This window comes from Ranitomeya variabilis, chromosome 2 (genome assembly GCF_051348905.1).
Source record: "Ranitomeya variabilis isolate aRanVar5 chromosome 2, aRanVar5.hap1, whole genome shotgun sequence".
NCBI lineage: Eukaryota > Metazoa > Chordata > Amphibia > Anura > Dendrobatidae > Ranitomeya > Ranitomeya variabilis.
The window spans coordinates 456,786,541-456,809,230 of NC_135233.1; the positions used below are offsets into that span (position 1 = coordinate 456,786,541).

A 22,690-nucleotide genomic window follows, 5' to 3' on the forward strand; every position below is an offset into this window, starting at 1 on the left:
TCTCCTTTCAGTAAAAATGGGCGTTTCTTCAGAGTCTTCACTTCCAGACGCTGCCAATCACGGCTCGAGACTGCTAAAACAGCTGCTGAGCTGTGATTAGTAGCAAATAGGAGGGAGGAGTGAAAGCCCAATTAGACTATAAGTGGAGATTTCACATGCTGCGCTCCAGCAGCAACAAATGTGAATATCTCTGCAATGCAGCGAAGTGAAAAATGGAAAAGAGTGTCAAAATCATGAGAAATCAGGTATTTTTACAATATATTTAATTATTTTATTTTTTTAGCAAGTGACAGGTCCTCTTTAAGGACATAAACCCAAACCAGAGACCCCTCCAAAGGAAAGAGAAAGATTTTTGCCCCTCCTTGGTGCACTGAAGAGTAATGGATGTGTGCCTATGGTGTACTCTTTCCCCATGTGGAGACCAGCAGCTATCATAGGAAATTTTACAGGTCATACAATGCAGTTTGGGAAAACTATGCAAATTAGCTCATCTCTAGGAAAGGGAAAACTGTTCCTTTAGTGGCACTGGTTGGAAACCGCTACTCATTAATTAAATATCCGACCCCAGCATCTCTTCCAATTGCATAGCATGAAGCAAAAGTGTAAAGGCCTCACATACCGATTTGACGAAAGTCAGTCGAATCTTCTAATATAGGTAATACTGACCCAACAATTTAATGTGTATCATCAGGACTTCCGTGCTCTCTGCAGGTAGATGATGTCAGTGGAGAGAAGGATTCAGCCTATTGAAATTTCAGCGGCTGATCCTTTTGTTATTCCTGAAGATAAAGCCACTACCAGAAGAGCCTGGCAGCAGCTCTTCCGTACAGAACACAAGAGTGTTTGGCCAAGACGAGAATTCCTGTGTATGGGGAGATGGACGAGATGGCTGTCTGCCTAATAATCGTTAGGCAGGCGGTTATCTAATTTAAATGGGGGCTTTAGGTTGTGCTAACACCAAGCAGATCCTGTCCAAAATCCACACCATAAACCCCTTCGAACACTCTGACTGCTCTTCCTATGAATTTCACTGGAAAATCCATGTCATTGTTTATCTATTAATTTTTTTAACGTTCTTTCTTGGCAGGATTTTGAGACCTTTGCAGCAGAAAATAGAAAGTGACACTTCACTTCTTTTGAGTTGCATTGCCTGCAAAATTCACATGAAATTTTATAACCTATCAAGCTTCTCTGCCCCCCCCCCCCCCCCCCAAAAAAAAAAAAAAAATCTCAGTGGGAACGCTCCCTAAAAATGAGAAAAATCAGTGACTCCACAATAGTTGGTGCATAGGGCTGCACTCGTCTACATTTCTTCACGCTACACATTTCTATTTCCAAACCAAACGGCTCTAAAATATATATATATATTTTTTTTTATAAAATCTGACATGCAAAAACGGATTTTCTCAAGTAATTCCATGACAGCAATGTGCAGCGCTCCATAGTGATGATCATAAATAAAAACGGATCGTACGGATGAGTTGTACATGTACAAACAAATCTCACAATCAATATATGACACTTAAGTTCCCCTAAAAACATAAATTAAAAGTGAAATACACCTACAGGATGCTCAGTCAGCAGAAGACAAACTACAGTAATCTAGTAGATCATGTCATTTAGCGGCATCCAGGAATAAATATCGTTCATTAAAAACTGGATGTTAGTACGCATCTACGACTGGACTCATGTAAGGAGAGATGTCACTTAATACTTAAAGATCAGTGCATGGACTGCAAGATTTCCTCCGAAGACGACTCTAATCTATTACTGCAGAGCTGCACATAGTGTTCATCCCGCAAGCTCCGGTTCCTCGATACAAATAATAATATCCCTACAAAACAGAAATGATCAAAATTATTCTGGGGAAAACCTTCGAGGTCAAACAATTTTGGGGTTTGAGAGATTCATAGAATGTTACGAGTTGGAAGGGACCTCAAGGGCCATCATGTCCAACCCCCTGCTCAATGGAGGAGTCACTAAACTATCTCCGACATATGGTCGTACCAACCGTACAATAGGGTCGTACCACAGATCGTATTTATCATTTAGCCACCGGATTGGTGATAAATATGTGATCAGCAGAGGTCCGACTGTTAGGAACCCCAACAATTCCTAATAATGGCACCGAAGCAGATGCCCTTCCGGGATCGTGACTAGTGATGAGCGAATATACTCGTTATTCGAGATTTCTCGAGCACGCTCGGGGGTCCTCCGAGTATTTTTTAGTGCTCTGAGTTTTAGTTTTTCTTGCCGCAGCTGAATGATTTACATCTGATAGCCAGCGTGATTACATGTGGGGATTCCCTAGCAACCAGGCAACCCCCACATGGACTTGTGCTGGCTAACAGATGTAAATCATTCAGCTGCGGCAAGAAAAACTAAAACTCCGAGCACAAAAAAATACTCGGAGGATCCCCGAGCATGCTCGAGAAATCTCAAATAACGAGTATATTCGCTCATCACTAATCGTGACATTTAATCCCTTTCTGCCAGCTGACGGAATAGTACGTCAGCTGGCAGATCCCCCGCTTTGAGGTGGGCTCCGGCGGTGAACCCACCTCAAAGCCGCGACATGTCAGCTGTTTTGTACAGCTGACATGTGCGCGCAATGAGTGCGAGCGGAATCGCGATCCGCCTGCGCCCATTAACTAGTTAAATGCCGCCGTCAAGCGCTGACAGCGGCATTTAACTAGCGCTCCAGGCCGCGCGGCCGGAAGTGCTCGCACCGCTGACCCCCGTCACATGATCGGGGGTCAGCGGTGCATTGCCATAACAACCAGAGGTCTCCTTGAGACCTCTATGGTTGTTGATGGCCGATTGCTTTGAGCGCCACCCTGTGGTCGGCGCTCAAAGTACACCTGGATTTCTGCTACATAGAGATGATCTGTGCTTCACCTCTATGTAGCAGAGCCGATCGAGTTGTGCATGCTTCTAACCTCCTATGGAGGCTATTGAAGCATGCCAAAATTTAAAAAAAAAAAGTGTTTAAAAATATAAAAAAAATATAAAAGTTCAAATCACCCCCCTTTCCCCCCAATCAAAATAAAACAATAAAAAAAAAAAATCAAACCTACACATATTTGGTATTGCCGCTTTCAGAATCGCCCGATCTATCAATAAAAACAAAGGATCAACCTGACCGCTAAATGGCGTAGAGAGAAAAAAAATCAAAACGCCAAAATTACGCTTTTTTGGTCGCCGCGACATTGCATTAAAATGTAATAACGGGCGATCAAAAAAACTTATCTACACCAAAATGGTATCATTAAAAACGCCAGCTTGGCACGCAAAAAATAAGCCCTCATCTGACCTCAGATCACGAAAATTGGAGACGCTACGGGTATCGGAAAATCGCGCAATTTTTTTTTTTTTAGCAAACTTTGGAATTTTTTTCCACCACTTAGATAAAAAATAACCTAGACATGTTAGGTGTCTATGAACTCATAATGACCTGGAGAATCATAACAGCAGGTCAGTTTTAGCATTTGGTGAACCTAGCAAAAAAGCCAAACAAAAAACCAGTGTGAGATTGCACTTTTTTTGCAATTTCATCACACTTGGAATTTTCTTCCCGTTTTCTGTTACAAGGCATGGTAAAACCAATGGTATCGTTCAAAAGTACATCTCGTCCTGCAAAAAATAAGCCCTCACATGGCCATATTAATGGAAAAATAAAAAAGTTATGGCTCTGGGAAGGAGGGGAGCAAAAACCGAAAACGAAAAAAGCTCCGGGGGTGAAGGGGTTAAATACCGCCCTCGCAGCATTTATACGGTCAAGCAGCAGCGACTTGAGCCAAGCATCTGCATGGAGCAGGCACAGCGCCTGAGCCCGCTCCTGATGTGAGACGTACATATCAGAGAGGTAATTCCTTCTTTACCTCCTCTCCCCAGTCTTTGCCCCAGCTGTTCTTGATGGCCCAGAAAGGCTTCCCATCACCTATGGCAAAAGAAATAAAAGTGAATTGTAATGATAAGCGCCATTTATCAATATCAGAATAAGAGCGGACAAATAAATTGGAGCAACATCGGAACACAGCGCAAGGACTGGCTGGCGGCTCTCCCGACTGGAGCCTGACAGCTGCATAGGAATAAGGCAAGCTCCGACGGCCAATCCAGGCACTGCATCCTGATCTCGGTCCCTTCTGGGCTGCGCCTTAAGAGGTACAAATTACAACTCACGATCTCCATAACCCACTAACAGGACAGCATGGTCGATCATCCAGGGGTTACAAAGAATGCGGAATGGATGAGATATTCCTTTACGGTAAAACTGAAAGAAACCAAACAAAAAAAAAAAAAAGAAATGAGTCAATGATTCCAGTAATTCAGTAGTGGAGCTGGTCGGAGGAGAAAGTCACAGCATGCCCAAGTTTGATCCAATACTACAAGAAAGTCAAGGAGTTCAAAGAAACCAATGGACATCACTCGGATTTTCATACAGTGACACACTGGAGAAGATGGAGACATTGTTCTTCTTCTTCTCCACATTCGAGAAAATCAGATCTCACTCTGATCAGAATACGATTACCATAATTCACCCGATTCGATCAGATCGGACGTCTGCACCTGCCCTTACAATGATACCAACGGACAGCCCACGGATTGCACACTGATGGCATCAACATCCGGTGGAAATGGCAAAACAAAGAATAAAGGAACAACCAATTATGGCATCACCAGATTTGATGAAATGGTAATTTACAAAGTGATGATGTCCCATCCGTTCCATCATCTGACCGCAGCAGCCACTGACTGACTGCAGGGGTCAGGTGACTGAATGTGATATTCTCACTGTCCTGAGGGACACCATCAGCTTGGGAGATCTGGAGAGGCATCAAGTTGGCAGCTGAAAGTGACGATTCACAAACTACAGGGAAAAAAATACTGAGGCTCCCAAAAGTTGGAGGATCTTACCTGCATTGCAAAAGCATTAAGGGCTATGGATATTGGTCCATTCTGTGCCAACCAGGCTGCGATCTCTAAAAAGAAATAACATGATGAAACCGGACATACAACCAGAATACACGGTTAGGCTATGTTCACACATTGGGATACTGAACAATGCAGCAAAAATTCAAAGTTCCGCTTTGCTTCCACCACAGAAGCACAAAAACAGGTCTCTAATGCAAGACATGAAAAAAATTAAACTATTTTTGGAAAAAGGGCAATTTGGTCAAATTATTTAGTGGAAAAATATTTTAATGTCTCAAAAAATAGTGACTATTCTGAAGAAAAAAGGTCATACGAGTTCATGAAATAATACAATTACAAATGTAACAGTAGTGGGAGGTGTATTTGTCCTGAATAGTTTACCTAAGACATTGGAAGAGCATTGAGTTTGTAGAACACTGTTTACTTTCACACTTTGGTCAGCCATAGGCATTGTTCAATTTCACCTTGGTTGGCCACTGTGGACATTATGGTTTAAACTTAGGGAAAAAAAAATCTCAAAAATAAATGTGTTTCACATCCTGCTGTTTTTTCATTTAAAACGCAGCAAAACCCGACTCCTGCATTTTTTGCACTTACATATTGTTTCCTATGGGTGAAAAAACGTTGCAAATGCGCAGAAAGAAGTGACATGCTGCAGTTTTCAAATACAGTCAGGAAACTGAATTTGAAACAGGGCTCAGAAAACAAGCCCTCACCCAGCTTCATAGCTAGAAAAATTAAAAGAAAATTACGGATCTCAAAACATTTTTTTTTAGAAAATTTCAGAACTTTTTTTTCAAAAGCAAAATTATTAAAAAAAAAAAAAAAAACTGGACAAGTTTGGCAATGTCGTAATGGTACCGAACCTCACCAGTAAAAGTCATACCCCCTTAGGTTTGGTGGCCACAACCCTTTGCATGTTGGACTCACGTGGACTCACCAGAAGGACTTATGCAATGTACGGCAAGGCGCCACATCTTGCCAAAAGAAATAATACTCATGTTCGTGTACAGTTGAAGGGGTTGTGCATATTTTGGGGACTAAAGGACTAAGCTTGTAAGACATCCTACTCCTACCCAGAAGTAAGGGGCGCTCTGGACTTACGTGTCTCATCATTTGTGATCTCCATGGAGGTGTTGATATAAGCGGAGACTTTGGTGGTGGAGAAGCTGCATCGTTCCTTGTGGCCAAGGTAGCTGTAGTCTTGTTCTGACTCAAGTCCTCCTACAAGATAACAAAAAAAAAAAAAGAAATAGTCATGCAACCCACCAGTTTGTAAGAACTGTTTGTTAGACAATCCCTGCATGTGTTGTGGCTGTCAAACAGTTATTGAGAACGAAGAGAAGTAGATGACCTGGACAAGTACGATGCAGGAGAACGGAAGTCATTGAGGCCCATTTAGAAGAGCCGATAATTGAGAACGAGCGTTGTGTACACAGGTCGACAAACGAGCAAAAACGCTGGTTGGTGTAACCATCACCAAAAATACACTCGCAGGGACATTACCGGAAACATTTATCTACAGTTTTTTCAGAAAATATTATGTAACAGAAAAAAAAAAGTAGAGACAAACAAGTGTGACCTCAGCCCAAGAAGCATAGGATCCAAAACTGCTGCAACACAAAACAAGAGCGACCTTTACAAGAGAGCAGAACCAGAACGAGCAAGCGACAGCGAAAAGGTCACTCTGTGATCTCCGAGACATATTACATACTTACTAGAACTAAAGAGCAAAAAAAACAAAACCTCCACGATCCACATGACAGTAAACACTGGAGTCACGGAGAGAACATATTGTCTGCAACTGCTTATATCATAACAAAACGTGACAAGTAGAGGCAACATATCCTCGATGACAGGTAAAAAGGGTCATCACACGAAGGAAAGCTCCTGGATCCCACCTGAAGCTTCTAGAGACTTACAGTAAAAGGCTTTGAGTTGAATTCACACATCCGTATTTTGCAATCTGATTAAGGACCGTCCGCAGTCTCCCCGACTCCCTCACTCCCTGACGAAGCAACGTGTGAAACGCGCATTGGAGTGTGAGGCGGCGGGATCACCATACCTAACATGAGCACTGGTTAGTATGCACTATGCACCTTTTGGAATTGTGTCTGCGGAGGAGCTTTGAGGATATATGCCGTTTATGCAACTACTAACAACATAGCGTTATGTGTTTTCCTCCTCCCCATTCATTCATCCATTGAATCTTACATTTTCCCAGTGATCAGTGTTGTGGAATTGAAACTCTACTATTGAGACTTGTTGTACCAATTTTATATATATTGACCTGCCCCTCTTGTTTGTAACTTCTTTTTTTGTGTACTGTCTTTGTTTGGTGTTTAAATAAAAGATTTATTGAATTTTAATATACAATTTGAGAAATAATTTTTTCAAGTAGCTTCTTTTTTCTTGGATATACAGATGTGTGAATCCAGCCTTGGGCTGTAATCTTCCTTTCGGATGACACTTGCAGTTTCCCCATTTATAGACCCCCGTTATAGACACCTACCCAGCTTCTCAATAGCTTCATATGCGTTTGATGGGAGACCTCCTCCACAAGCCTTATCCACGCTGTCACAATCCACTAACTCTGGAAGAAAGAATTTGAGGGATTTAGAAATTATTGTCTTTACAGTAGAGATGAGTGAATACATTTGCAATACATTTGTGCAAAGGCCGGGGCAGCCTTCCTTGTCTGCTGGATGGGAGCGGTGAGGACAGCCTCCTGCCTGTTGTCATCTGTGGCTCCTTTTTTGATAAGCCAGCCTGGCATGATGTCATCGTTACATCGTGACACGCGCACACACAGTTTCTAAATTGTTGCACCGGACGTGCACCAATCATAGCCACATTATTGCCCATGACACACACATCATAGCCACATTATTGCACCGTGACACACACATCATAGCCACATTATTGCACCGTGACGGGCACACATCATAGCCACATTATTGCACCGTGACAGGCACACATCATAGCCACATTATTGCACCGTGACAGGCACACATCATAGCCACATTATTGCACCGTGACGCGCACACATCATAGCCACATTATTGCACCGTGACGCGCACACATCATAGCCACATTATTGCACCGTGACAGGCACACATCATAGCCACATTATTGCACCGTGACAGGCACACATCATAGCCACATTATTGCACCGTGACGCGCACACATCATAGCCACATTATTGCACCGTGACGGGCACACATCATAGCCACATTATTGCACCGTGACGCGCACATCATAGCCACATTATTGCACCGTGACGGGCACACATCATAGCCACATTATTGCACCGTGACGCGCACACATCATAGCCACATTATTGCACTGTGACGCACACATCATAGCCACATTATTGCACCGTGACGGGCAAACATCATATCCACATTATTGCACCGTGACGGGCACACATCATAGCCATATTATTGCACCGTGACGGGCACACATCATAGCCACATTATTGCACCGTGACGGGCACACATCATAGCCACATTATTGCACCGTGACGCGCACACATCATAGCCACATTATTGCACCGTGACGCGCACACATCATAGCCACATTATTGCACCGTGACGCGCACACATCATAGCCACATTATTGCACCGTGACGGGCACACATCATAGCCACATTATTGCACCGTGACGCGCACACATCATAGCCACATTATTGCACCGTGACGCGCACACATCATAGCCACATTATTGCACCGTGACGGGCACACATCATAGCCACATTATTGCACCGTGACGGGCACACATCATAGCCACATTATTGCACCGTGACGGGCACACATCATAGCCACATTATTGCACCGTGACGGGCACACATCATAGCCACATTATTGCACCGTGACGGGCACACATCATAGCCATATTATTGCACCGTGACGCGCACACATCGTTGCCATATTATTGCACTGTGATGTGCACACATCGTTGCCAAATTATTGCACCATGACGGGCACACCGTTACCATAGTTGCACCGTGACACGCACACATCGTTGCGACATTGTTGCACCATATCGCGCACACCTTGTTACCACGTTGTTGCACCGTGACGCGCACACATTGTTACCACATTGTTACCACATTGTTGCACCATGACGCGCACACATTGTTGCACCAGGTTAGCTACTCAAAAGAAGAGCCAAGGATGCAGACAGGTTGGATGTATTTCTTAGGGCTCCTGTCGGAATATTGACCCGGACGTTGGACTGGGTCCAAGGAATCGATTCTAACAGGTAATGAGAGAATGTAGAGATGAGAACTAGGTGTCACCTGATCCTGACTGTAGAGAGTAAACTGTAATCTGGGGAGAAACTCATGAAGGTGAAGCTCATAAGCTGAAAGTGTGACTAGTGCCATATAATGGAACCTCTGAACCTTGGATATCAGAAGCTTTACAGGCCGGGACGTGATGGATGAGCTATAGAAAATGTACAGCCATACATGACAAACTCAAAGTGTAAAACAGCTAAATAGCAGAGCATCAAGTACTTCCACCCCCTAATTCCAGCCATCAGTGGGGGGCCTCAGGGCCGGGACCCCACTGATTAAAACTTCCAACATATCTGTATAACATACCAGAACTTTTATTTTTATGGCAGGTACACTTCAACCCCCAATTTCTGTTTTGTTACCTTCCCTTCTCCCAAGTGATAATTTTTTTATTTTTCTGTCGATGGCAGTATGAGGACTTGTGCTTTGCAGGACAAATTGTAGTTTTGCATAGTTTATTTTACCGTATAACGGTAGTACTGGAGAATGATAAAAAAAAAAATCTAAGTGTTGTAAAATGATGAAAAAAAACCCTCACATTCTGGCATCATTGTGACTTTTATTTTTATGGCATCCATTGTCCCACACATCTGACCCCTATTACAATCAATAGAGGGGTGGATGTGCAGCACTCAGCCGCGGCCACTATCCATTGAAGGGGCTACTCTGTAACTGAGCAGTGTCGGCTGCCAATGGCATCGGGAACAGCTGATCGTTTGGGCACCCCCACTGATCAGACACTGATGACCTAGTGGACTACCCCTTTAATTGGCTCCTATGTGGACCTGAACAAGCGCTCCCTAGCCGTGATCGTACCAGTTGCTGTCAGGTGATGACGATGTAACGCATCTGCCACCGGCGCTGCATGGAGCGAGTCCGCTCCTGTGCATGTTACATACAGCAATAGCACATGTACGTCAGCCGTGATCATCACTAAGGGGTTAAAAGCCATAGGAAGATTTGGGTTGTGAGATTCCCTCTTACCTTGCTCCGAGAGGGAGATGAGGGACCTTTTCTTCAAAAACCACTGCCCCTCGATATTTCCAGTTACTGAAAATGCCCAACAGGAGCCACACATGCCCTGTATGGGAAGAAGAGAGACAATTTTTTCTGCATTTCTTACGAGTTGCATGGATGTAGCAACGAGAGACCAGCGGTAATACCGGTAACAGGCTTGCAAAATAACTAAGCGCAAAACCCTAAATAGCGAAAAATAACTAAGCGTAAATAACCCTTGTGAAAGACTAAGAGGAAGTAAAAAAAAATAAAAAGAGAAACACGGGACATAACCCCAATATAAAGTGTCAGAAATGTAATCACCTGGTTCTTAACGTCAGTTACCGCTCCGTGATCTCTCCAGTCCCACTGTGCCGGAGGAGGATCGGATGGCACCGGAGCCATCTTCATAGGACGAGAAGGCTGGCTGGAGAGTAGCGGATTCAGAAACAGAGTCCTGAACTCTTCCTCTACAAATTACAGACAGTCGTGTAGAGTTTACAACGGTGTTTATGTCAAAAATCGCTTACAGGCACATCTAAAACTTACGCTTAAAGGGTTAATTCACATCTTCATAATTTGGGTATTGTTGGATAGGGCTTGTCAAACCAAGCATTTTTTCAATTTATTGCTTTTTAAAATCTTCAACTGTTTTCGAGATACTAACTCTTTTTCGTTTGTTTACAGCTTGTTCCCTTGGAGACCAACCACCGCTGATAGACAACGGAACGTACGCGGTGCTTACAAGCTTAATTTTCTATGCTTGTAAGCACGGTTTTGAAGCTGGCAAGAAATACTGGAGAGCACCGTTACCTCCTAATCACCGGCCAGTTTCATCCCAGTGCTTTCAAGCTTAGACAGAAGCGGTGGCCGGTCTCCTAGGCAACGAGCTGTACGGAAAACAAAAGTGTTAATATCTCAAGAACGGCTGTAAATTGTTATAAGCAGTAAATTGCAAAAGTAATTGTTTTTACCAGCACTATCCAAAAATATCCAATGGGAATAACCCCTTTAAAAAGGCACCAACAAGAGAGCCGAGCAATCATGTGCCAACCCTCCCCAGCCTGGACATTAGGTTACAGCCTCCTAGTGAGGATATTGCCATATTTCCTCTATTGTTTGCTCCATTGGTCAGTATTCAGATTCTCACCTGTGAGATCGCTGAACTTGGTGACTCCGTACTCTGCAGTCCCCTGGTCTTTTTCCTGAATCTCCTTCGCTTTCTTGAGATTTTGAGAAAATATCTGAAGCCTCATCAAAGCCTCTGAAAAACAGGATTGGGGGGTTCGTGGAATCAGACGGATGCAGTGGACCTGAGAAACGGATCTGCACGATAAATGCAAGTGGAAGGGGAACTCCGGTTTGGACAATCTGCTGTAATCTATGGGGAACTTAGCAGGAAGCATTCCCAACAGCGCCTCTGCAGGGGAAATTTTAAAGTAGAATAATCACTGCACTCATATGGTTTTTTGTTTGCTCCAAGTGAAAAAGTTTATTTAGACAATAGTGGTGGTGAAGCGGTTTGTGCCTATCGCTTCACCACCACTATTGTCTAAATAAACTTTTTCACTTGGAGCAAACAAAAAACCATATGAGTGCAGTGATTATTCTACTTTATGATTTATGGGACCTAAGGCCCCTTTCACTGGCACCGTGAACCACATTAGTCGAGTGCTAGCTTTCTACGCCCTCTGCAGGGGAAATTTGGCATTACACGCTGCCCATTTAAATCAGTGTGTTTGCTGCGTAATGCTGAAAAACACAGCTGGCACTTGGTCTGCATCTACATACATCACATGTTCAGAAAAAACACTTATTGGTGTTACTTAAATGCATTTATATGGTTGTTAGAATCATTTTTACTATTGGGATTCATTGAAAATTTTCAACTGTTTGGCTGTTTCTCTGCACATTAAACTCTCATGTGGTCATAAATCAGCCGAAAAAGACAGATGAGAGGGGTAGAAAACCCTCCCATTGTACCATCGTGCTCACTGACAGTATCTCAGTTAACTCATTCGCCAGCAATAGACAGTGCAACACACAGATTTTACAGGCTCTTTGTTTCTCTGCACGTTAAACTTTGATGTGGTCATAAATCAGCTGAAAAAGGCAGATAAAAGGGGTAGAAAACCCTCCCATTGAGCTCACTGACAGTTTCTCAGTTAACTCAGTTGCCAGCCAGCAATAGACAGTGCAACACAGAGGATATAGAAGGCAAGCGGTGCAAATTTTTTAGGGTAACACAATTACAAAACTACACTTTTAGCCAAAAATACACGCATTTAAGAAAAAACAAAAGGTGCACAACCCCTTCAACAATCAGAAAAGTAATTGCAACCTAATTTCCCTCCTCAAGCCATTCTTTTCCCCGGCTCTACCGGATAAGAAAGACTTTCCGTCACCAAGATCCCCATAGGACATACTAAGACGTGCTGTCTCTCCTGACGGGAAGGTGGTTAGGTCACACTGGTGCCAATTTTCCCTTAATCGCTCACCTTCATCATCCCGGTATTTTTTATCGTAGGTGGTCACAAAGTCCTTGAATAATGATAATGTTTCCAGCAGCTCGTCCTGAAAAAAAAAAAAAAAAAATAGAATCACCGGTATAATCTGTGCAAACACGAAAAAGATATGGGAGCAGCAAGGCAAGAAGACCCTCTACCTCCGACTTCATGGAAAGGACATCCTGCTCAGAGGAAGCTTCATTCATCTCTTTACTGAGACCTGGAGGAAAAAAAAAGAGAAAAAGAGATTATAGAGCAGGAAAAATTATCCAAACTCATCAGACATGAAGAACGGACCATAAACTCATGGAGAAGCACGAACCTTCTGGAGAACATTTCTGCTCCAAAACTTTGGTCTCGTTCACCCACGGGAACACCAGCATGGAGTATCGGCACTGGATTTCCTGCAGGAGACAACCGGGCAGGAAAATAAGCAACCGCCAGTCTAAAGAAACCGCATTCCTCCATGAAAACCCAGTACCCAGAAGATAACGCCTGGACCTCCTACAATGTCCCCATTGATCCATTAAGGAATTGGCCATTTTTACATCTTTGCCTTCTCCTTTCATCCCCTGTCTACCAAGGGTGATAACTTTTTATGTCCTTGCTTCCACATAGCTTGCTCATATTGCGGGATGAGGTGTCCACACGACCATATACAGAAAGAAAAAAAAAAATCCAACAGTGGTGAAATGTTGAAAATTCTAAATTTCCCCATTGTTTTTATGGGTTTTACAGTATTCATATAAAACAAATATTTTTTTTACCACAAAAATGTAAAAAAAAATTATTTGAACGTTGTAAAAAAAATTTTGGGGGGCCATTTTTGAGTCTCGCAACTTTTTGTTTTATTTTTCTGTGTTTTTTTGTGTGCCAAGATTTAGTTTTAATAGATCTCATTTTGGGGTAAATATAAGGTTTTGATCGCTTTTAATTGCATTTTTTTTTTTATTTGCAGCAATTGAAAAGCTACAATTCTGGCACTTCAATTTTCTATTTTTCTTTACATGGTTGACCCTTTGGGTTAATTACTAATGATGAGCGAACGTGCTGTGATAAGGTGTTATCTGAGCATGCTCGAGTGCTAACCAAGAGTCTTCGGTGTGCTCGAATAATATGTTCTAGCCCCCGCGGCTGTTCTTAAGACGTTTGGCGATACAAAATATGTACAACTTTCTTTTTTTTTTTAATTAAACATCTCCAAGGAGTTTGTATGTTCTCCCCGTATTTCCGGTTTCCTCCCACACTCCAAAGACATACTGATAGGGAATGTAGATTGTGAGCCCCAATGGGGACAGGGATGATAATGTCTGTAAAGCGCTGCGGAATTAAAGGCGCTATATTAAAAAAAATGCATAATAAATAAATATTCTTTATTTTAATTAGATAAGGGAGGTCTATTTAAACTTTGTCGTTAATTTTTTTTTTTAATTTTTTAATTGATTTTCACTTTATTATTTTTTTAGTCCCCTTTGAACCTGCCATCGCTTGTACTATACACTGTGATATTAAAGTACTGCAGTATAGAGGGACATTATTAATAATAATAATCTTTTATTTTTATATAGCGCTAACATATTCCGCAGCGCTTTACAGTTTGCACACATTATCATCGCTGTCCCCGATGGGGCTCACAATCCCAGCCCATAGGAGGGGCTTCAAAGCCACAAATGGAAGCAACAGGGGCCTCTCCAGTAAACCCTACACAGATGTGGAAACCTGTCAACATCCCAGGAGGCGTAGGTCACCAAAGTCCGTGTATACCGGCAACAGAACCGTTTACACATCGCAGATAGCTGCAGCTAAATGGTGGATCAGCAGCAATAGGAGCAAGCTCCAGTTGCTGCTGTTTGAGGCAAGGAGCAAGATCAGCCAGGTCACTGATGTACATGTAAAAAATGGGGTGAAGACTCCTGACGTCCAGAGAACCTGATGCTAGTCCTTAAACAGATCATCCATTCTTGCAGCAAGTTGTTATTCATTTACATGCAGTGTCTGCCGGGTAATTACTAAAGCCCTGTACTGATAATTAAGCCTCTATAATCAGTGTCAGCATGTTTGAAGTCAGCGCAGATCCCGTGCCGCCACCGCCTGATGTCAGCAGATCAGAGATGGAAATGAGTCCAGACTCCACAAGTCACCAGACCATCAGCTGACGCCGACAATATCCCAGAATCTCGTGTGACCAGTTTGTGGTCGTGAATCATTTTCAATCCCAGCATTTATTTTCTGTAAACAGCTCGACGGTGGGGGGCGGGGGGGTTTTGGGCACTTACCATAAGCGACGCTAAGCTGTGAAGACGGCAATTAGCCAGCACCTCCCCGTCTCCCTTCTTACACAAGGTGCGCCCCAAGAAGACGGTGAAGTCATATCTGATGCCCGATACCAGCTACACAACAGAGAAAATAGTTAAAAAAAAAAAAAGACAAAAGTATCTGGTCTGATCAAGGAAACAACAAAAAGTAACACAAATATTGACACAACGATGTAAATACAAAACTAATGTCAAATACCATGACACAAACAGTAAACGATAGAAGAACGCTCCACCCTACACACAGGTCAGAAGCACAGGATCGGAACGGTATGAGATACCCGGCGGTACGACGCAGTATGGAGCAGAGGAACCAGACGAAGGGCACTACTGATCCCAGCACAGATAGTATCCAAGCAATAAATAACGTACAGGACACAAAGATTACAAAAAATATAGGTATATTGCTGAAAAATACATAAAATGACAACAATAAAATCCCAAGGGATTCAATCACCGACATGCGTTTCGCCACCAGCTTCATCTGGGGGGGGGGGGGGGGGCGAACTGAAAGATGGTATCTACATCGCACCGTCATGAAAATACGAGTCACCAGGAATCCAAACAAGCCGGACTTCTTAGACATTGAGACCTGTGACTAGTACATAGCTGCAGCGGGCAAGACGTCCAGCAAGTTTGGATTTCTGGTGATATTTGCTTTACCGTCATGACAACTCGAGAGTGGCAATTTACTTTAATCGCCTGCCGTCCTTGTTATGCTGCTTGAAGAGAAGAACGATCCTGTCTCTCCTCTGACAGACGTCTACCAGGGGCTGCAAACACTGCACGGGCAACGATGGCGCTATATCGCGGTCTCGGGCTAGGGACGGTGCAACCTCAAAGTTACCACGACAAGTTGCACAAATCCTAAGTTATTTCGATTCGTTGTGACCCCTTGCACTGACATTACGCGTGCATTACACTACTTCATCCGCCGCTGGCATTGCGCTTGGTGATGTAAGGCTGCAGGCACGGCGATCTGTCACTATTAAAGGGGAAAAACAGACAGTAAAGTATGGTACGTTATTCTTCCTGGAGCTCCCCTTTAAGACGGCCATGAATAAGAGGATAGAAGCTTATGGGATTACTAGCTGGCAACAGATGGTGCAAGGGGCAACACACTGCACCGGCACCGCCCCTCACCACAGCCAGCACTGCAGCACTCACCTGCCTGCGGAGGTCGCTGGTGCGCACCGCCCGGTACACGTCCTCCCGGCCGCTCGCACCGTTGTACTCCCGCTCCGCCAGCCTCACCAGGGTCTGCACCTCGGGCTCCTCCGGTGACACCTGCAGCCACCGTCCAGGAGGGAGGCCGCACACCAGCCCCGCCGCAGCGAGGAGCAGCACAGAGGCGCAGCAGCCACCCGCAGCCATCGCCGTACAGGTCTGCTCTGCTGCCGGCTGCTGTCTGTGGCAGGGGGATGTAAACAGGGGTCATGTGACTGGGTCATGTGATCACTCCTGGCAGCGCGGCAGACATGTTTGTTGTGGGCACTTACTTAGTATCTACCTCTGTTTCTTATCTCCGGTCGCTAGGTGGCAGCACCTTCCTTGTGTGGTACATACACATCTTGCCGTCCTGTCTGAGCCATTTTCCTTTTTCGTACTGTTTTAAAGGGATTGTTCACCACTGGACAGCCTCTTTTATATGAGTTTTTTTTTATATGGGGCACTAGAGGTAGTATAAGCAGTGGACAACCCCTTTAAGTTGTTTTTTTAATCCGACCCTTCAATGGTTTGATACTGCAATACTTCAGTATTGTGGATTATCCCGTCACATTTAGGCCCCGCATGGAACAACTGCACAAATCCTTCATTCAAAGTGTTGTTTTAGCTGTAAAACAGGCACCAAACGCTGTAACCCAATCCTGCAGTCGCCATACTTTCTTCCACCTGCACCTTACAGTGTGGTAAACGATATAACAAAATGATTCCTTCACGCCATTATAGTTATTACCAAATTTTATAAACTTTCTGCTTTTTGCAATAAACCAATGAAACAACAACAATGTAAATGGTGATGATATGTCTAAAAAAAGGTAGAATGACGCATATGCTGAAAAGAACACTGCCCATAGTGAAGCATGGCGGGAGCTCAGTGAAATCTATAGTGATGCATATCTGTGGCTTGGTGATGCCTACAGTGGAGCATGGCGGTGGCTGTGATGCCAACATTGATGCATGGTGGCTTGTTACTGCCTATAGTGAAGCATGGCAATGGCTCGATGATACTTACAGTGGAGCATGGTGGTGGCTCAGTGATGCCAACATTGATGCATGGTGGTGGCTTGTTACTGCCTATAATGAAGCATGCCAATGGCTCGATGATACAGTGGAGCATGGCGGTGGCTCAGTGATGCCAACATTGATGCATGGCAGTGACTTAGACATGCCTACAGTGGAGCATGTCGGTGATGCCTACTGTGAGGCATGGCGGTGGCTTGGTGATAAGAAAAACTCATATAACAGTTTTACCAAAGGTCCTAATTTATGAAAAACATCTAACAAACGACCCTCCTACTATTTACAACAGTTTTATTTGAATACTTACAAAAAGGGGTGGATTATCATTTTAGAGACATAGCGAGTCACGTAGGTAATCTATCCCTGTTAAGGCCTATAGCTTTCCCTATCTTGCCGCAGAGGTTGGCGCCCTAAGATTGCGATATGGCGCCCTCGCTCACGGTCAGCTTTCTCTTAATGACCCTAATGCGCCTTAAATATAACACACCAAAATACAAACGTGAAGAAGCTAATAATATTGTGAAATCAAGAAGACAATATTCAATAAGTCCAAGCGTCACATATCATGGGCCATTAATTTAAAAATGGGCGCCAATTAGAATATCGAATCACTGATTCATTTAATCGACAGAAGAAAATCATGCATTGATAACCCAGATGTATCAAGTCCACATAGCAGACTGAAATGTCTACGTTAGTAATGATTTATGGCGCATTAGGGTCATTGAGGGAAAGCCGACGGCGAGCAAGGGCACCATCTCGCAATCTTAGGGTGCCAACCTCCACAGCAAGGTAGGGTAAGTTGTAGGCCTTAACAGGGATAGATTACCTACGTGACTCACAATGTCCCTAAAATGATAAGACCCCCCCCTTGTTAGAAGTATTCAAATAAAACTATTTCTAACAAATCTGTTACTTAGCTCAAAGCTGGATTCACATATACACTGTTCAGTACCGCTGTACAGTGTTCTCTATGCTTCTTCTGTCTGTATTCTAACAAATGAAGAGCAGGAATCTCTCTGTGTGCTGTGCAGGTTATGGGGGACATAAACAGTTTGTCTTCTCCCATCCACTTTTTTTGAGTGGGCAGTTCCTTTTCATCAACATTCTGCAACCACTTTAGGTGCTGGAACTTCATTTCCCCTCACTTCCCACTATACTTTGCTTTCAACATTTTCCAGCAACTGAGTGTTGTTATTGTATGCCATCCAACAGTCAGAAAAGCAGGAGAAGAGAAACAAAGACCCACCTCCACTTTCTGCAGCAACAAAGACCCACCCATACTCCCAACAAAAATACAACGTCCATCCCCACTTTTTGTAGAGAGAAAAATACCCACCACTACTTCCCATAAAGAGGCAAAGCCTCACTCCCACTTCCTGTAGAGCGACAAAGTTCTGCCCCCACTTATACAGAGGCAAATCTCCACTTCCTGTACAGAGACAAAGTCCACCCCCAAATTCCTCTATATAAACAAAGCTCCGCTCCTACTATAGAGAGCCAAAACATCACCACCGCTTCCTGTAGAGACACAGATCCACCTCTACATCCTGCGCAGAGAAAAAGACCTACTCCACTTATTGAAACAACAAAAATCCAACCTACTTCCCATAGAAAGACAAAGGTCCACCCCCACTTACTTACCGAGACAAAGCCACACCCCCACTTACTGTAGAGAGACAAAGTCACACCCTCACTTACTGTAGCAAGACAAAGCCACACCCCCACTTACTGTAGAGAGACAAAGCCACACTCTCACTGTAGAGAGACAAAGCCACACCCCCACTTACTGTAGAGAGACAAAGCCACACCCCCACTTTCTGTAAAAAGACAAAGGCCCACTCCCACTTACATAGACAAAGCCACACCCCCACTTACTATAGAGAGACAAAGGACCACCCCCCACTTACTTACAGAGACAAAGTCACACCCCCACTTACTGTAGCAAAACAAAGCCACCCTCCACTAAAAGAGACAAAGCCACACCCCAACTTTCTGTAGAGAGACAAAGCCACACCCCCAGTTACTGTAGCAAGACACATCCACACCCACACTTCCTGTAAAGACACAAAGTCCCACCCCTACTTACTATAGGGAGACAAAGTCCCACCCCCACTTCAAGTAAAGAGACAAAGTCCCACCCCCACTTACTGTAGAGAGACAAAGTCCCACCCCCACTTACTGCAGTGACAAAGTCCCACCCCCACTTACTGTTGAGAGACAAAGCCACACCCCCACTTCCTGTAAAGAGACAAAGTCCCATCCCCACTTCCAGTAAAGACACAAAGTCCCACCCCCACTTACTGTAGAGAGACAAAGTCCCACCCCCACTTACAGTTGAGAGACAAAGCCACACCCCCACTTCCTGTAAAGAGACAAAGTCCCACACCCATTTACCTTACAGAGACAAAGCCACACCCCACTTCCTTTAAAGAGACAAAGTCCCACCCCTACTTAAAGCGGGACAAAGGTCCACTTCCTCTACAGATATAAATATCCAGCTACCCTTACATCTCAACTGGATAGCACTTGAGAACAGGCAGTGGTCAGCATCAGTTTCTAAATTCAGTTAGTCCCTACATTGACAGTCAGATGGGCCCGAGTTCATTGAAGCGACGGTGACCATTTAATATCAGTAGTATTTTATGGAGAAGTAGTTTCTAGACACGAAAGATAATGGAAATATATTGTTAACAGGAGCAAAATAACTTTATGAAGACATTTTATTTCTTTAGAACCTTTTATTAATATGTGTCTGCCAATAAGTCTGTTTTTGGCAGGACTAAGTTTACCTTGTATTTTTCTCTTTCTTTGCGCCAACATTTATCGCAGCAGTATGAATTGACAGATATTTAAGCATTTTATTTAGAAAAAGATTACTTTCACGGCTTTGTAAATTACCGTACATGTGAGTTCTCATTTGTTGGTTCCATCTTTGTATTTAAAGAAATAATTATAGATGAAAAGTAACAGAAATTGAATATAATCTTTACCCCAGTTTCAGACTTACAAATGTATTACAGGCACATTTGTGCACTTTTTTTTTTCTTACTGGCAGATCCAAGGACCTAAACTCGTAGCTTCATCGATCCCTGATTAATCTGTTAGTTCAGATCTGCAATTGGGACGAGACTTGTATCAATAATACTTGCCAACAAATGCACCTGTAATATGCTCGGATGAAACTGGTCTAAGGCAAACATTATCTGTAGTGCTCAGTTTAAGTAGTCCAGGTTTTTTTTGGTTTTTTCCCCCTATCCGTTATTTGCCAATTTAAAGCAGCCTTCTTATATATTTTACCTCTGTGTACATTTTGGCCACATCTTCTTCCCTTCCCTCTAGTGCCATCATGTGATTCTGGTAGCATTGTAATGCTCCGTCACCCAGCCGCCACAGACTACAATCACTAGTCTCCCACTCCTCACCACACCTCCGGAGATGTGTTCAAAGTGGGACCAGTCCCGCCAGCAGTGTCATCCAAAGCGTAAGGATATCGATAAGTCAGTATAGAGGCGTGAAGGAAGGAGGAGCTGGAGTGCTAGGAGGGCAGGTTTCGCCTCCTGTGGCGAAGCGTATGTCAGCTTTGCACACCCAAGAGGTGACTCCCAACAGCCCCAAAAACTGGAGGAAGAATCAGAGGGTCACTATTCTTTTATATGACTGAACGGAGTAGATGGACAACAATCTGTTGGAAGGGGCATGAGATCTAGCAATCTATTGGAAGGGGCATGAGATGTAGCAATCTGTTGGAAGGGGCATGAGATCTAGCAATCTATTGGAAGGGGCATGAGATGTAGCAATCTGTTGGAAGGGGCATGAGATGTAGCAATCTGTTGGAAGGGGCATGAGATCTAGCAATCTGTTGGAAGGGGCATGAGATCTAGCAATCTATTAGAAGGGGCATGAGATCTAGCAATCTGTTGGAAGGGGCATGAGATCTAGCAATCTATTGGAAGGGGCATGAGATGTAGCAATCTGTTGGAAGGGGCATGAGATCTAGCAATCTATTAGAAGGGGCATGAGATCTAGCAATCTGTTGGAAGGGGCATGAGATCTAGCAATCTATTGGAAGGGGCATGAGATGTAGCAATCTGTTGGAAGGGGCATGAGATCTAGCAATCTATTGGAAGGGGCATGAGATGTAGCAATCTGTTGGAAGGGGCATGAGATCTAGCAATCTGTTGGAAGGCATGTAATCTTATCTATATCGGAATGACCACACGCGAATTACGCGTGCGTGTCCTTGAACATGTACGGGACATCAAAAATGGTGCTCTGGTAGAAGATATAGGTTCTCTAAAAACAATACCAAAACATTTCAGATTGTACCATAGTAGCAATCCAAAATACTTAAAAGTGAGGGGGATTGATCGTGTTCAGCTGGGGATTAGAGGAGGAAACTATAAAAAAGAGTTACTTAAAAGAGAGACCAGATGGATGGTAGATCTGGACACAGTTGCCCCCAAAGGCCTCAATGAGTTTATTAGCTTCAAACCCTTTCTAGGGTAGCGCGAATTTTAGTTTAGTTGCTGTTGTTGTTTAATACTCACCCTTTTATGTTTGCTATAATGTGTTCTTTTCCCTCCCCCCCCCCCTTCTTCCTTTTTTATTTCGTGTCTCCCTCCCCTTTTTCTTTATCCTTACCTTTTTTTCGTTCCCAATAGTCCACATATCTTTTCCCCTTCTCTGTTTGGGAGTAACTGGTGATTATCTTATTACTATGGAATAGTTGGTGGATTTTGTCACGGTTCTATTATTTATTAATTATGCTGTTTTTATCTACTTTTATAATAGCAGGATAATAGGTATTGGTCATCTCGATAAACTATGATGAACTGGATATTGTATATTGAGAGCTACCTTGCTCATCTGGAAGAGGATCTCCGCATTTTAAAAGCTTGTGCAATCTCTTGAAGAACAAGGAAGGCGTTACTATCTTGTGATGGACATTTATGGATGAAATTTCACCTGAAGTACATATTACCTGACTATGCAGCCTTTGAAGATCCCGTCTATTTCATTTGAGGAGATGTCATTCCTTTGCTATTATTCGAGCATGTATATGTGAGGTGTGGGTAGGGATACGGGTACTTTAAGGGTTAATGGGTGTGGGTAATATCTTTGTGTAGTAGGCTGTATTCCGCCAGAGAGGCGGTGGATAGGCCGCACTGGCGATGCCTTGTCACAGAGAATTAGAGTTAGCGATAGTAATATTTCTTAAGAACAGATACTTACGTTCTGGTCGGCTGGGTCGGCGCACGACGCGCATGCGCTGTGGCGCTGCTGTGGGGGAGTGCTCTGCAGTTGCGATGCATCGTCCTGGTTACCGGCCTGGTCACATGACCGGCGCATGTGACCGGATGACGCGCGTACTGAGCGCGGCCCCCTCAGTG

The 22,690-nt window shown here is 43.7% G+C and overlaps 1 protein-coding gene across 2 annotated transcripts; it reads right to left on the reverse strand.

The window, feature by feature from the left end:
- Positions 1-1,348: 1,348 nt before the first annotated feature.
- Positions 1,349-16,480, reverse strand: CTSF (cathepsin F). 2 transcript variants are annotated; one of them, XM_077287359.1, is made up of 14 exons: positions 16,221-16,480; positions 15,015-15,128; positions 13,061-13,142; positions 12,897-12,958; positions 12,730-12,805; positions 11,382-11,495; positions 10,556-10,701; positions 10,220-10,316; positions 7,448-7,528; positions 6,040-6,159; positions 4,918-4,982; positions 4,183-4,273; positions 3,882-3,940; positions 1,349-1,834 (listed from the first exon to the last, which is right to left on the reverse strand). In XM_077287359.1, exons 1-14 carry the CDS (start codon positions 16,425-16,427, stop codon positions 1,760-1,762), a joined length of 1,389 nt encoding a protein of 462 aa, XP_077143474.1. In that variant the 5' UTR covers positions 16,428-16,480; the 3' UTR covers positions 1,349-1,759. The 2 variants fall into 2 exon arrangements, with proteins under 2 accessions (XP_077143474.1, XP_077143476.1); XM_077287361.1 differs by lacking the exon at positions 15,015-15,128.
- Positions 16,481-22,690: the final 6,210 nt, after the last annotated feature.

Coding starts and splice junctions, on each gene's coding strand:
- CTSF (XM_077287359.1), bottom strand. CDS start 16,427: ATGGCTGCGGGTGGCTGCTGCGCCTCTGTGCTGCTCCTCGCTGCGGCG. Junction 13,143..15,014: donor ACAGCTTAGCGTCGCTTATG/GTAAGTGCCCAA, acceptor TGTCTCCTGCAG/GAAATCCAGTGCCGATACTC. Junction 6,160..7,447: donor TGAAGCTATTGAGAAGCTGG/GTAGGTGTCTAT, acceptor GTTATCTTGTAG/GAGGACTTGAGTCAGAACAA.